This window comes from Trachurus japonicus, chromosome 23, assembly GCF_045865225.1.
Source record: "Trachurus japonicus isolate A0001 chromosome 23, Traja_1.0".
Lineage (NCBI taxonomy): Eukaryota > Metazoa > Chordata > Actinopteri > Carangiformes > Carangidae > Trachurus > Trachurus japonicus.
The window spans coordinates 18,205,170-18,219,721 of record NC_140929.1 but is presented as its reverse complement, the minus strand read 5'-3'; the positions used below and the strand labels follow the sequence as shown (position 1 = coordinate 18,219,721).

The following is a 14,552-nucleotide window of genomic DNA, read 5'->3' as shown; positions in this document are numbered from 1 at the left end:
GTCGCCAAGGTACAACCACAACAAGCATCACTCATCAAAATCAATAAAAAATAAAAGCCCAGTACAGCTGCATCATGCAGAGTGATGTTATCTTCATATTACACAAGCAGGGGGGTGATGACACAGGGTGAGGGTGAAGTACATCCTGGACACGTCACCACACATGCTCTTGTGCACAACTTCAGGTATTTTAGATTCACCAGTCAACCTAGTGTACGTGGCTTTAGACTGTTGGATGAAGCTGGAGAACCTGGAGAGAACCCACACAGCCACAAGGAGAACATATACTGTAAACTCCATCTAGAAAGACCTCAGGAACCCAGAACTTTTTTTCTTGCTGGGATGCACAACCTACAAAAGATCCATCATCTTAATAAAAAACTGATTTACTCTTTCTCAAAAATTAGACTAAATGTGTGGACAGTGATGAGGGAAATGTTTGTTTTTGAAGGCAAGAGGGAGAAAACAGCAGAGAGAGTGAAGATGTGCAGCTGGAATCAACTTTTCCATGCTCAAATAGGACAAGTGATTGATTTGAATTTCTTTTTCCATTTTGTATTAAAATGTATTTAAAAAATCATCAGACAGACATAAGAAGACCATGTGTTTCAAATGTGACCATGATGCTGACTGTGAGCCCATGCTGCAGGGAGCTGTGCACCTGTCACAGGGATCTACAGATGAACTATGGTATCGTACTGATTTACAGGCAAATCTCAAAAACAACAATATTGTGGGTTTTTTTAACAACTAGTTAAACATCATCATCATCATCATCATCATCATCATCATCATCATAGTTGAGGCTATACAGTCCTCACTGCAGGCGGCCTCGAATCCTGCACCGGGCAGCCCTTTCCTGCATGTCATTCCCCCTCTCTGCCCCCCCATTTCCTGTCTCTCTCTCCAATGTACTGTCGATTAAAGGCAATGAAAAGCCCCAAAAATATATTTGAAAAAACAACAAAATAAAACATCATCATCATCGGGGAACCGTGTGGCGCAGTGGGTGGAGCAGGCGCCCCATATGCAGAGGGCCCTTCTGCCCTTTACTGCATGCCATTTCCTGTCTCTCTCAACTATCAAATAAAGGCAAAAAATGCAATTTCCGAAGCAGTGATCACCTGCCTGTGAGCCAGTCTCTCTTCATTATCCTGTCAATTAAAGGCAAAAATGCTCCCACCCCTCCCCCCCCAAAAAAAACATAAAACAGCACAATCAAAGGAATAACTTGAAGATTTTAAAAACCAATTCATGTTAAGATCAAAACATTATTTATAATCTCATATTATTAGTACAGTTTTCTTGATGGAGGTGTAATGATAAATTATAAAATTACATATTTAATTACATAATGTCACATCTTCTATTGTGACCCCTGCTGCCATTTTGTTCTTGCTGTGCTTCATTCTTGCTAATTTAGGATATCTGTTGACTGAACCATGGATGTTGTGGTTATGCAGCATGAGTCTTTACCACATGGGCCACGCCCCAAAATATATCTTTTGATTACTCATAGCTTTTATAGTTTTACAGCAAAACCTTTGTTCAAAAACAAAACCATCCAACAAAGGTCCCTGGAGCAGGAACATCATGATCACTTTCCTGTCAACCCACCGCTGCAAATTACAAATGACTTCTGCTGCATCACATGACTTTGCTGCGGAGGGTTTTCAATTTGGAGCACAGGATACAGGAAGCGGGGACATATCTGCGCCAGCATACATGCACCCAATCCAGCCTGATTTCTGTGGTCAAATCGCCCCAAGACGGGGAAAACTGAACAGATACTGAAGGTATTGTTTGTCCAACGAGGCCTGATCCTGCTGCTGCAAAACATCAGCAGAGCAGAGGAGACACTGCAGCCATTTACACATTTATCATTTCTACTTATATGTCATTAAGGTACACCCTTCATCTGCTCTGCTGTCTTTTAAAGGGATAGTCCAGCTTTTTCTTGAAGTGGTGATGAGGTATGGCCCCTAAGTATAATGCCATGACCATGATGATTCCGCAGGAGGACGTCAAGACCTCCTCTCAGGATTGGATGAACAAAATATTTTCTTGTTCTCTTTTTATTTTTCAATGTTTAATTAATTAATTAAAATTGGGCATTATTAATCTCTGTTTTTAGCCTAAAAACAGAGATTAAATTATTTTTTTCCAAACAACTTTGTCATGTTGCGCTTCAGGGTCAGTACGGACGAGCAGTATGGAGGTATTTGGATGTTTCATAGTGTGTGTTTTGGACGATTTAAAAGTGAGCTCTATCCGGGGCGGTGCGTGGCGCAGTGGGTAAAGCGGCCGCCCCATGTAGAGGCTACAGTCCTCACTGCAGGTGGCTTCGGTTCGAATCCCGCATCGGGCAGCCCTTTCCTGCATGTCATTCCCCCTCTCTCTGCCTCCCCTTTCCTGTCTATCTCTACTGTGTGCTATCAAATAAAGGCAAAAAGCCAAAAAATATACTTAAAAAAAAAAGTGAGCTCTATCCGCCGCCATTATATGAAAATCCGTTGCCCCCCTGGAACTCCAAAGGTGTTTTGATGACTCCAAAAGTTCTCCAAACCCTTCCTTGGCATGATGGGGAGTAGATGATTGGTGAATTATTGATTTTGGGTGAAGTATCCCTTTATAACCAGTGTGCAGAATCCACAGCTTAGCATGTACAGTGTGTTTCTGTGGCAGCGTGGGGAGTACAGTAGAGGAAACATGGCAGCAGAGATGTACAGTGACGCTGTGCCCACTGAGGCAGAAACACTTCTGTTTTTATACATGATGAAAGATTTAAAAGCTAAGCGGTTGGCTTCTGTCACACCATCCATCTATTTATTCATCCCTCCATCTACAGCACCTCTCTTCCAACATCCCTCCACACTGCCTTCATCACTCCACACGTGTCTTGGAAGTTGCTGTCCTCCTCCTTCCTCCAGATCTTTCCATTTCCTTGTCTGATCATTTTCTGCAACGATATCTTCCCCTCATCTGTCCAGCTGTGTGACACCATCATTCATCCCATCATCCAATCTTGACCTCTTTTCTCCCCTCCTGCATGCGCTCATTCATACAAGAGGCCTCAAATTAAGTGGGCCAGAAAGAAAGAGAGGAGGAGAAAGAAAGACGTGAACTGTCTGCAACATCTGACATACTTTGAATTGCATACTGAGTTGGATCATTTGCCTTGGAGCCCAGAGGCGCTGCTCACATCATCAGCAACCGCTAACACTCGCCCGTCTGTACATCCACCATGCACACCCAGTAGATGCATGCAGACGTCACATGGGTAATTTCATGCCTATAAAGTGTTAAGGCCAAACAGAATCTAGTCGTGTTGCGGACGGGACGTGCCGAGCCACACTGACACAAAGGCCGTATTCTTGCATTGTAATTCTTTGCCCGCCTTATGCAATAGCAGGTCGGCCTCAGCTGTCTGTGGGCGCTGGCATCCTTGACCTTTTCTTCCACAGCGCTTTATAGTGAGGTTCTGCCACTGGCATGTGTGAAAACCCATGGAAGATATGGTACAATAGTTCACTGTATGACCGCACTAATGGAGCATGTGACACGTCTGTCACATCGACTGTCATTGTTTCAAAAACACAATTAGCATGTAAGTGTGTGAGCAGGATGAGTACCGACCGAATTCCAACTGCAATCCCGACTATCGACTCAAACCCTGAACACACCCTCATGTTTGTGAGATAGTGGAGGAGTGTCTGGCTCACACGGAGGGCATTGCCCCTGCTTGCCCTGCTCCCTGTCTCTCACAGACACATTGACAACAGAGCTGTCTCAACGGGCTGAAAATATATACAAATGACTCGGGTCTGGTCGGGACTCGCGCTTCCTCTTTTTTTGGCTGTGATCGGGCTCAGAATCAATGCTAGTGAGTCGGTCCGTACCAGGTTTGGGCTTCAACACCGAGAGGTCAGATTTTAATCTTCAAGCCTGTTCCTAACTCTACTGTCTGTGAACAGCTCCTCCTCTCCCTGGAAACTCTGAAGTTTTAAACAGAAATCCCACTATTGCCATTAAAGGTCCAGTGTGTAATAATTAACAAGGTTTATTGGCAAAATCTGAATATACTACCCATGAATATATTTGTATATAAGTGTATAATCACTATAAAATACAATTTGTTTGGTTTTCATAGCCTTATAATTCTTCTTTTATATAAGGGTCTTGCTTTAGAGAGTGTTGCCATCTTGTGCTGCCATGTTTGTACGGCAAATCCATCCAACCAGAGAGCACGTTTCAAGAATTTCACGTTCATAAATAAACCAATGAAGAAGAAGGCAGAAGGAAAGAAGAAGGAGGAGGAAACAGCAGACATAAAAAAATCACTCCATGCTCCTGAAATACTCCCAGTCGTCTCAGTCGTGGTAAACAAGTTTTTTTGTCCTCGGAGGCCACCGTCACTTTGCCAACAGGAGGGGTGAGTGCGAGCGAGCGAGTGCTGCAAACTAGAATCTGAACGTTACAGTAGATGTGACGGTTTTCCCCCCATTTTACACACTGGACCTTTAAAGAAGACCCCTGTGTCGACTGTTTACACTGAACCAAAATAATAAATATTCAAAATTCAGAAGTTTTGACAAATTTTTTCTAGACAAAATAACTTCATTTACCGCACAAAATTCCGAAAACAAGTACTATTGCATAAAGGTACCGTTGCATACCGATTCACAGTGAATTGTTTCTGTATAAACTGCGGATAGACAAAGTCCAAAACAAATTTCCCCACAGGGACAATACAGTAAACTAACTTGAACTGAAATTCTGTCACTTTGACTCAGTTGAGATGGACATTAGCTCCATGTACGCCCAGGAAACAGACACCTCCAGAGTAAATTGATAATAACTTTGTGTTGCTACACATTAGATTAGAAACACATTAGATATAATACCCAAACTAAACTCTTCTGGTGTGACAGTAGATTAATGAGCAGTTCAAGGATGAATCTATCAAAGACTACCAAATATGAAAACACAAGAAATGTGTGTGCAAAATAGGCTTCTATTGTATGTTTGCTGAGTTCTGAATAAAATGATAACAGTTAGATAGATAGATAGACAGACAGACAGACAGACAGACAGACAGACAGACAGACAGACAGACAGACAGACAGACAGACAGACAGACAGACAGACAGACAGACAGACAGACAGACAGACAGACAGACAGACAGACAGACAGATAGATAGATAGATAGATAGATAGATAGATAGATAGATAGATAGATAGATAGATAGATAGATAGATAGATAGATAGATAGTACTTTATTAATCCCTTGGGAGGTTACCCTCAGGGAAATTGAGTTTGTATACGACTATTTGATTTGTATGTATTTAACAGTATCTTTAAGGTACCTCAATAAGACTTGCCTGTAAAAACTGTAAACGAGCCAGTGTGAGTATTTACCGGCAGACGGTGATGTCTCCGGAGCTCTGCGGTGCTGTGCCAGGTTTAAAATTGGACACGTTGAAGTAGGAGAGTGTGTGGTCGATGAAGCCGTGCATGGTGCCGGTCTGACTGTACATGTACTGGTAGACCAGTCGAGGGATGAAGTCTGACGTGAAGGAAATCACAAAGGCCTCCAGAAACAAAGAGAGAGACAGAGGACATTATTTTTCTGTTGGTACAACATGAGAAAAAAAGATTTTGCGTGGAAAAGTTGTTTGTTTTCAGATGCTAAAAGCTAAAACCACATTTAAAGAGATATACAGCAATGTACTCATTTAGCAATATTGAATAAAGTCTGTAGGACTGATGAATGCAAGATATGTTCTGCTTACAGTTTTCCACAGCCGAGAAGGGCATTAAGTCTGTGTGTGTGTGTGTCTGTGTGTGTGTGTTGAGTGCCCCTGAGCTCTAGCATAAATACAAATTCCCATTGCTTTCTCCTGAATCCTCCACAAATCTGTTTAGTATTAAAAGTAAACGGAATAAGATTTAGTCAGCTGAGGACAAATCCTGAGCAGAATTGTCCTCAACTCCCACAGATCAGCCTTTACGGGTGTTTCAGATATAAATCAGGTTCTCATCAGGTCATCACACATCACAGAGAGCTTAAATCTGTGTTTAGTTTCAGCTGTCATCAGTGTAACCTAAAGTCTATGCAGGACACACAGACCTGATGAGAGCTGGATTACATGTTGAAAACCTTCCTGCTGAACGTTGAGGTCAATAAACAACACTCTTGTATTATGTAATCATTGTTAACCCTTCACCTCTATTCCTGGCTGGGATTTCTATGAAATCACAGAACCCTAACCACCAACTGTGACTTAAGGTTCTGTCAAAACTTTACAATGTAATATCTCTAAATTAATAAAACAATAACATATTGTTAATTGTATATGCTGTAATGTTATTGTTATTGATATATATCATTTAAAAATAATTTATATTTATAATTTAAAAAAACATTACACACTAACCACTAACTCACTCACACCACTAATATAACGCCAGTGGTATTAGAATAGGAAGAATGTAGCTACATGCAGTAATTGTAAGTTAAAGTGTGTGCACTACTTTTTCAATTAAAAAAAACTCACCTCATTGAAAACATGCACTTTGCTAACAGTAATTACACAAATGCCCTAAAATGTAAATACAGTGATCATTGATACAAATGTCCAGTCTGTTCTATAGGATACATGCTTCTGTGTATTTACTATAGTGAAGAAAAGAGACCGCATTAATACTTACATTTATGATGACTGAGAATTTTCCCATTCCACTCAGGATGTTGTACCATATCCCTAGAGAAAGAAGAGCAATAGTGAGTGTTTACGTAACATCCATGTCCTCCTTCCACAGTGGATGTGTTCACCTGCTGGAGACGGCTGCAGGTTAAATCAGTTTAAAATGTCCCCACTTTACAAAAAGGTACTAAACTTGGAACATACCATGACTACACGACAACAACATGAGTCATATAATAAAAGGTCTTCTGCATGACCATGATCCGATATCAGCTGTGTGTGTGTTGGATCAACTCACCGATGTCTTTAGCGCGTATTGCTACAGGCCTGCGCAGCTCTGTGACAAACTTCTTGGCATCCAGTCTGATCTCAATGACGTTGTTGAGGAGGGCGAAGAGCGGAGCGAGCGGGAACGAAGCCACAAACAGGGAGACGAAGCCAAACTGAATGACTGTAGGAGACAGAGGGGGACAGGTGCATCAGTCTGTGGCTGGTACATGTGATATCTAAATCAAAGTTGCAGAATTGTGCAATTAAGACCACGGTGAACATTTTCTGAGGGCACTTCTCCCACACAATATCACCACAAGAAGAATGCATGTGTTAAACAGCAACATATGCAACAACAATAATAAAGACCAGTGAGAAATAATTGGTAGATCATACAGGTGACGTTGTGCTGAAAAGAAACAAGTTTTGGTAGAACCCCGAAATAGGTTCAGACTCCTAAGAGTTAAACCAATGACAAAATGATGTTAAGCCAGTATAAATGTTGTACACTGGTGCCTGAACGCGTTCATGAACGATCGTTCATATTTTGGGCGAACGTGAACTGAACGTACTGTATTTCCACTTGATGAATGTTATTGTGAACGCGTTCATTCTGGCGTTTGTGAGCGGCGCTCTCTCACAGTATGAATTTGTTCAAGAGTGTTTCAGATTTCCATAGAAACCCCAGCTAAAACACACCATAAACAGGCCTTAATATGTAGCAGAAAACCAGCCAATATGGAAACACCAGCCACCACAGTGTCACACAGCTAATCTAAACCCTGGTTGGACAAGAATTCAAAATTGGATACGAAGATTAAGTGTTAAAACTGATAAAATAATAGCTGTCTGATGTGCTTCTATATGGACTGTGGCAAAATAAATTTGATGAACTATGAACTGAATTAGTTCATTCTAAAATGTGTGAACTGAACTTAGAAAGTGAACTTTCCCAACACTGTTGATGGTCTCAGGTACAATGTAAGGTGGAGCTCACCTGGTCTGGCTTCACTACATCAGCTGCTGCCACTAAATCTCGCTGCACTCATTTTCACCCTGTTTGGTTTTGCAGTGTTTTCTTTGTCAGGTTTTATTTCCTGTTCTTTCCTCCTTACCTAGTTTGTCAGTGTTCATCCAGTAATTTATAATCAATCTTCACAATAGATTGACTCAGTTTGGTTTGTGTTGTAATAACTCTACAGGTGTCCTAGTCTGACATCAAACTTAAAGAAGAAGAAGGCAGGAACAGAAAATAATGACAACAAGTGGAATGACGTCACCACTAACACTAACATAATGTCTGCAGATATTTGATCAGTTCTAGATAACATGGGAAAACATCAGAGCCATCAGAGTTCAGGCTGGGTGAGTTTCACTAGTTCACTTCATATCAACATGTCATCAACAGGTTCATGTCCTGACATGTCACTGATCACTCACTGTTGACAGAAGCTAACGACACCTCTGGGCTCATGCTACCGGCAGCCCATAACACCTCTGGGTGCTCAGATTATCTCCTACAGTCATCACAGTTCAGTCTGTCTTAATGCTGAATATTCAGGAATATTAACATAATGGGTCTGCTTTGTTTTTCATTAGGGGTAGTGTATAAGTTTTACTGTGGTATTGAATTTGGTTTGGATGATCTAGGAATTGTAAACCTATTTGTGCTGACATGACTCCAGTGTTGTTTACTTGAGTTTTCTCTCTTTTTTGGGTTTGCTAAGACATCAGGGCCCGTACATATCAAGCTTCTAAAATTGCTGTGTTTCAGACATTTACTCCTATGTTCATATTTAAGTATTAATTCAAGATATCACGCTGGGAATCACTCTTACTCGCTCAGTTGTTTAAGATAGCTCCAGAGGTCTTTTATTTTGGTTAGGAGTTGCCACTAGAGGCCTATGATGGCACAAAGAAGACAGAGTCGTGTGTGAACCCTCCAGGAGAGAAGGAATGTGTTGGAAATGTTTGATTTTTCATTGTATTTATTCGTTTATTTCTAATGGGACTCTGCATATTCATGAAAAAATAGAAAAAGCATGCACATCCCTAAATCTAAACGCTGAGTGCCGGACAAAATAAGTAAATGATAAGAAAAAGTCTGAGGAAGGGTCTTGAGCCCGAAACATCACTCCCCCCTTGGGTGATAATAAATTATTGCTCTGGAGCTTTTGTTGGTGTGTGGACTTTTCTTTTTCTTATCACTCTGCATATTCATGAACATACAAAATAACTCGCAGTTAATCAATTGATATCGCATGGACAGATATTTGGGGCCACCCCAACACAACCACTAAGCCAAGCTGTTATGGAAATAATTATGGCGCCTATCGCTCCACACATTGTTACTCGTTTCATCCACTTCCCAACAGATGCTTGATAACTAACTTTTAAGTAGAGCTTTGAGCTGTAGATATCACTCCTCAGTCAGTTCTTTACAGCTCTCTTGTTTCTGAGAAGCCTGATGAATGCCCAGATCTACATCTACATCCCATGAATTACAAATGCTGTGCCTCATATAAAGTCATTTCCGGTGCTTAAAGCAGCAGCTACTAAACGTTTCAACTTCCTCACAGAAAAACATGTCTGTCCTGTGAAAAGAAAAGCAGATGTGTGAGAGAGGAACTCGTCATCAGAGACACACGTTTCAAACGTCATCAGTGTGGTGAGGAGTCGCTCTGTCTGTCCATTCAGATGATGCCTTTTAAGGAGAAACACTCCACAGCAGCCAAAATTGGGCCTTTTTATGATTAAGATGTGTGTGGGTGTATTTGTATGTATCTATGCTGTATGCTTATGAGTTTGTGTTTTCTAATATAATTACAGTAGATAACCCAGAGATATGACTGATTAAATCTAAGGTTGAGGTGAATGTGATGCACTTATAACTCATGTCAGCTTAAAGATAAAACAGTGATCAGGGCACTATAAATATGAGCTGAATTACTTGAGACAACTTTATAATTAAATAACAATTAATAAGGACCAATAAATGATCGGAACAACATCCACCTGCTTCTTAAGGTTGTGGACAGGAAACATGAGACGGATGAGGCCCTTGCCCGACTGGTGGAACCTTAGCAGTGTGGGAACGGGGGTTTCCAGTGAGCCGGAGACGGCCTCACCTTGGGACGCCACAGACAAAGAGCGGCGAGGAAGAAAATACGACGGCGGCGCAGTGAGCGCTAGAGGGCAAGCTTAGAATAACCGGCTATCTACCTGACACGAGGTTGACGGGTTCGAGACTGGAGAACACAAAGGAACGACACACAGACCTCAGCGCGGGGGGCTCACAGATACTGTATATAGGCTACATAAACACACACGCACACTACCACAGCAAATGTGTTGGAACAAACACAGGAGTGCCCATTCACATACAGTACTCACAACTCTGTGTGAGTGTGTTTGCATGCAGAGAGCAGACATTTCTGACATTCCTCTCCTGTTTGTCTCCTCCCACCTCCCTCTGTCCTCTCAGTCTCATCACCTCATCAGTATTAAAACCAGCACATTTGATTCCAGTAAACACAGCCAGGAAACCTATAAGCTTTCTAAATATGACATCAATTCTACCTTAAAGGTCCAGTGTGTAAAATGGGAGGAAAACCGTGATATCTAGCGTTCAGATTCTAGATTGCAGTGCTCAGTCGCTCGCACATTCCCGTCGGCAAAGTGACGGTGGCCTCCAAGGACAAAAAAACTTTGGGGCGTCCAAAATAGGCTCAGACCCCTAAGAATTAAACCAATGACAAAATGATGTTAAGCCATGATAAATGTTGTACTCTGGTTATATTTCTGTAATGATGCTCCTAGGCAGAGAAGATCTATATAAGGCCGTCAGAGTAGGAGTTTGATGGTCAGTGTTGTGCCTGAACGCGTTCAATGAACAATCGTTCAGGAGCAATGAGGTCTAAATCATTCTACGATAATGTCTGCTGTTTCCTCCTCCTTCTTCTTTCCTTCCACGTTCTTCTCATTGGTTTATGTATTAATGCAAAACTCACGAAACACGTTCTCTGGCTGGCTAGATTTTCCATTTGGACTTCCGTACAAACATGGCAGCACAAGATGGCGACACTCTCTAACGCAAGACCCTTGCTATATGTTTATATAAAAGAATTATAAGGCGAAAACCAAACAAATTTTATTTCATAGCGATTATACACTTGGGTAGTATATTCAGATTTTGCCAATAAACCTTGCCAATTTTTACACACTTTTTCGATGGCTTAATTGTAAACAAATGCACATGGCCGAGAGGAGGGTTAGCAACACAGCGGAGAAGCGACCAGACTCACATAGTTCCTCTTTCAGATGTATTTACTTTGTCTGTCCCTTTAGTCCAGTACAGTATGTTCTGTCTTTCAGACCCTGAATGCCACATTTACAAGAAGATTTCTCACGCTAAATAAAAGTATTATTTCACCATCAAAATTTAATATGCTGTTTACAATTTCACTGAACCGCAGTGTTTTTATGGCCGTGACCTGAGAGCAGACAGTCTCACTGGTTCACAGTCCTGCACATACACATGTTCCCTCTCTCTAAGGTCAGGCTTCTTGCTGCATGTTTACTGAACTGCTGCTGCACTCTGACCTCGGCCTCCAGCAGGAAGTGCGCAGAGAGATCCGGCTGTGCAGCTCATTGGTTCACTGGGGCTTCATAAATGTCTCATTTTAAAATGATTCATTTTTCTAATCTGCTGCGTGTGGCCTGTATCTCTCCTCAGCATACGTTTGCATTTATTCTCTCTGAACATCACATTTCCATTTTTTTTTCAGTTCAGTGCTCTTTTATGTTCACTTTGTTTTGTTTCTATATAAAACATATTTTCATGTGTGTGATGTAAGTGACTGCACTGGCTGTCAAAGTAGGGATTCTCTGGTGACTCCACCAAAAAGTAGAATCATTGATATTCACTTTAAAGCAGAAGTAAGCGATATTTTTGTGTTAATATAAGTCTTAAATAGTTATATCTTCCGACAGCAATCACTTACATAGAGTGTTTGGACCGAAACACGGGTCTGTCAGTCACTCTGCTCTGCTGCAAGCCGAGGAGAAAACTTTTCTCGTATCCTACAATTTTTATCCAATGTGTAGAGAGAACGGCATGAAGGGCTGTGTGTGCAGCCAAGGGATGCGCGTGAATGTGGTGACGTAGGGACGAGGACTGTTATGGTGCGTTCAAGGCAGCCCGTAACTCGTGTTTTTCCGACCTGTGAAGTCGTACCAGTTCGATCTGGTACGAGTTCACGGGTCGGAAGTTACGAGTGGCCGTTATAGTGCACTTTCACAGGTAAAACAGGTCAGAAAAACACGAGTTGTGGGTTGCCTGGAACGCTACAAAGTCGTAAGTTGTGACTTGAAGCTGCAATTTACGGTTTCAAAAGCCTGCCTGGAACGCAGCATTAGCCAAAACGACCGGATCGCTTGCTTCTGCTTTAATTTCCCTGAAAGAGTGTGGGACTATTTTTGGTCATGGGTTTGAAACATCTAAAAGCAAACACCTCATCACATGGGAATCTATGGTCTAATTCAAACATATTTGTATTAACCTGGAAGTTGCTGGAGTCGGATGCTGCCAAAATGTTGGCGGTGGAGCAGCTCACTCCTCTGTTCAACAGATACCGTCAGAGGCTTCAACCATCTTTATCAACAGTCTGCAGTGTTTTAATGAGTGTTCAAAGTTTAACAAAAAGCTGAAATCAGATCTGCAACTGGAAGAGATGTGTTCAGACCACCGAGGATTAATGAGATTTAGAGTTTGAGCAATTCAGATGTCACTGATACTGTATTTTCAAATCACATGTGCACAAAGGACTAAATGAGACTGTGGACATAGAAACAAGACTGCTGACTCTGCTGAGCTGCATCTTTTTTTTTAAGTTTTCTGCACAAGGCAAGAAATGTATTTTTGCCATTTTTGTCAAGGTGACGTAGCAGATGAATACATTTTGACTTCTGTCTCAGTTGATCACTCCAATAGTTGATTATTATAGAGTTCTTCATGGCTCCAATTATTCTTTATACATTAGTCTTGTATTACGTAAAAACATATGGACATTTATAAGGTCAAACACTTGGTCAGACAGGACAAGAGAAAATAAGCATGTCCCATCTTCCTAAATGCTCCAGTAAGAGAGTTTGTTTCTGTCTTGCATTTTATCCAGTTTGTTGTTTTTGATTTTTAAACAATCTCATGGGAAAAACAGACTATCTCATAATTCAAGTGTTTGAATCAGAAGGTTTACAGTGCCCCCTCCTCCATACTTAGAAACATGTTTTGCTTATTGTTACTTGAATATTTGGCCTAATGTGCAGGATGTGATACTGACAGCTTTTCTTTTCACATTCATCTGCTGAGTGATGTTCAGCTCAGATCCCGTGTAAAATGATGTTGTATCATCATGTGTCAATCACTGTCCATGTGCTAGCTAAACGAGTGTGATAAGGAGATCAGGCCCCATACACACAATTAAGAAAATGTAAAAGAAAAATCCAAATTTTAACAATTCTAAACAAGGTCAATTAATGTTCTTGTTTTGTTTCCTTTCACTGAGTCTTTGTATATAAAAAGTAGATGAGGATCAACTCCACAGTTCTTGTCTGTTTTGTTCCATATCAGAGTGGATAAATCCAATTTTAAGACACTATCATTTTTACATTTTAACTAACATTACTGCCAGTATTCTGCAAGGAACTCCAAAGTCCTGAGCAGAAGTAAAGATGACTGAAATGACTGGAGAAAATCATACAATGATCTTTTTCTTTCTGTAAGAATATCAACCTACTTACGGTGGCCCTCGATAAGCTCGATAAGCTCGATAAACTGCAATACTTGCAAATCAACAAACCTGCTGCAAATTGAATAATCATGTTCAATAAGTAACATGATGGGGTTGGCTGTCTCTAGCTGATGGAAGATGGAAACTCTATAATAGGCTATAATCAAATGGCTCTGTTGTTACTTTGAGTAAGAATTGGAGTCGGATCCAGAGCAGCATTCATTTACAGGTTTAATTGACACTAATTAAACTTCTTCTAAATAAATGTGTGCTCCAGCCACAGACTGTAATGTGCTCCGGCTCTTTCCTTGGGTCAGTCAGCGGACCACGATGAACAACATGACCAGACGCACTGGGTTCGGATCGAAAAACATTTAATAACTTGGGTCAGATCATGGGCTTTTTTTTTCCCCCCGCAATCCAGCCGAGAATTAATGCTCATGAGTCCACCTGTAGCCGACAGTAGCCTATAGCAGAACAGCGTCTGTTTGAGACTCTGCTCTTTTTTTTTTTTTTGGATAACGCTGTGGCGCTTATAGCCCACTGTAGGGGGGATGTAGGGGGGATCTAGTGGTGATGCAGGACTTTAACCAGAAGCTGGAATACTTACTCTCTTACTCTGTTTGATGGATAAAAAATGACGAAAGCAGAGGGGGGGTAAATACCACCGATCCCCCCCTGGCAAATCGCATCCTGGCCCTGCCCAAGGTAGGGGTGGTGTTATGCAAATTCCAAAACTAATTACATCATTGCCAGAACTGGGTGAACAGCTTGTAAAACCT

The 14,552-nt window shown here is 41.3% G+C and overlaps 1 protein-coding gene across 2 annotated transcripts in view; it reads right to left on the bottom strand.

Annotated features, from left to right (window-relative positions):
- The window catches only part of ano2b (anoctamin 2b), a 94,070-nt gene that overhangs the window by 26,529 nt on the left and 52,989 nt on the right, over positions 1-14,552 (bottom strand). For both annotated transcript variants that reach the window (XM_085769861.1, XM_085769862.1), the window contains 3 exons: positions 7,008-7,160; positions 6,714-6,766; positions 5,421-5,593 (listed from right to left, as the gene is read on the bottom strand). In XM_085769861.1, coding sequence (XP_085625987.1) covers positions 5,421-5,593; positions 6,714-6,766; positions 7,008-7,160 — 379 coding nt within the window. The remainder of the gene's footprint in view (positions 1-5,420; positions 5,594-6,713; positions 6,767-7,007; positions 7,161-14,552) is intronic.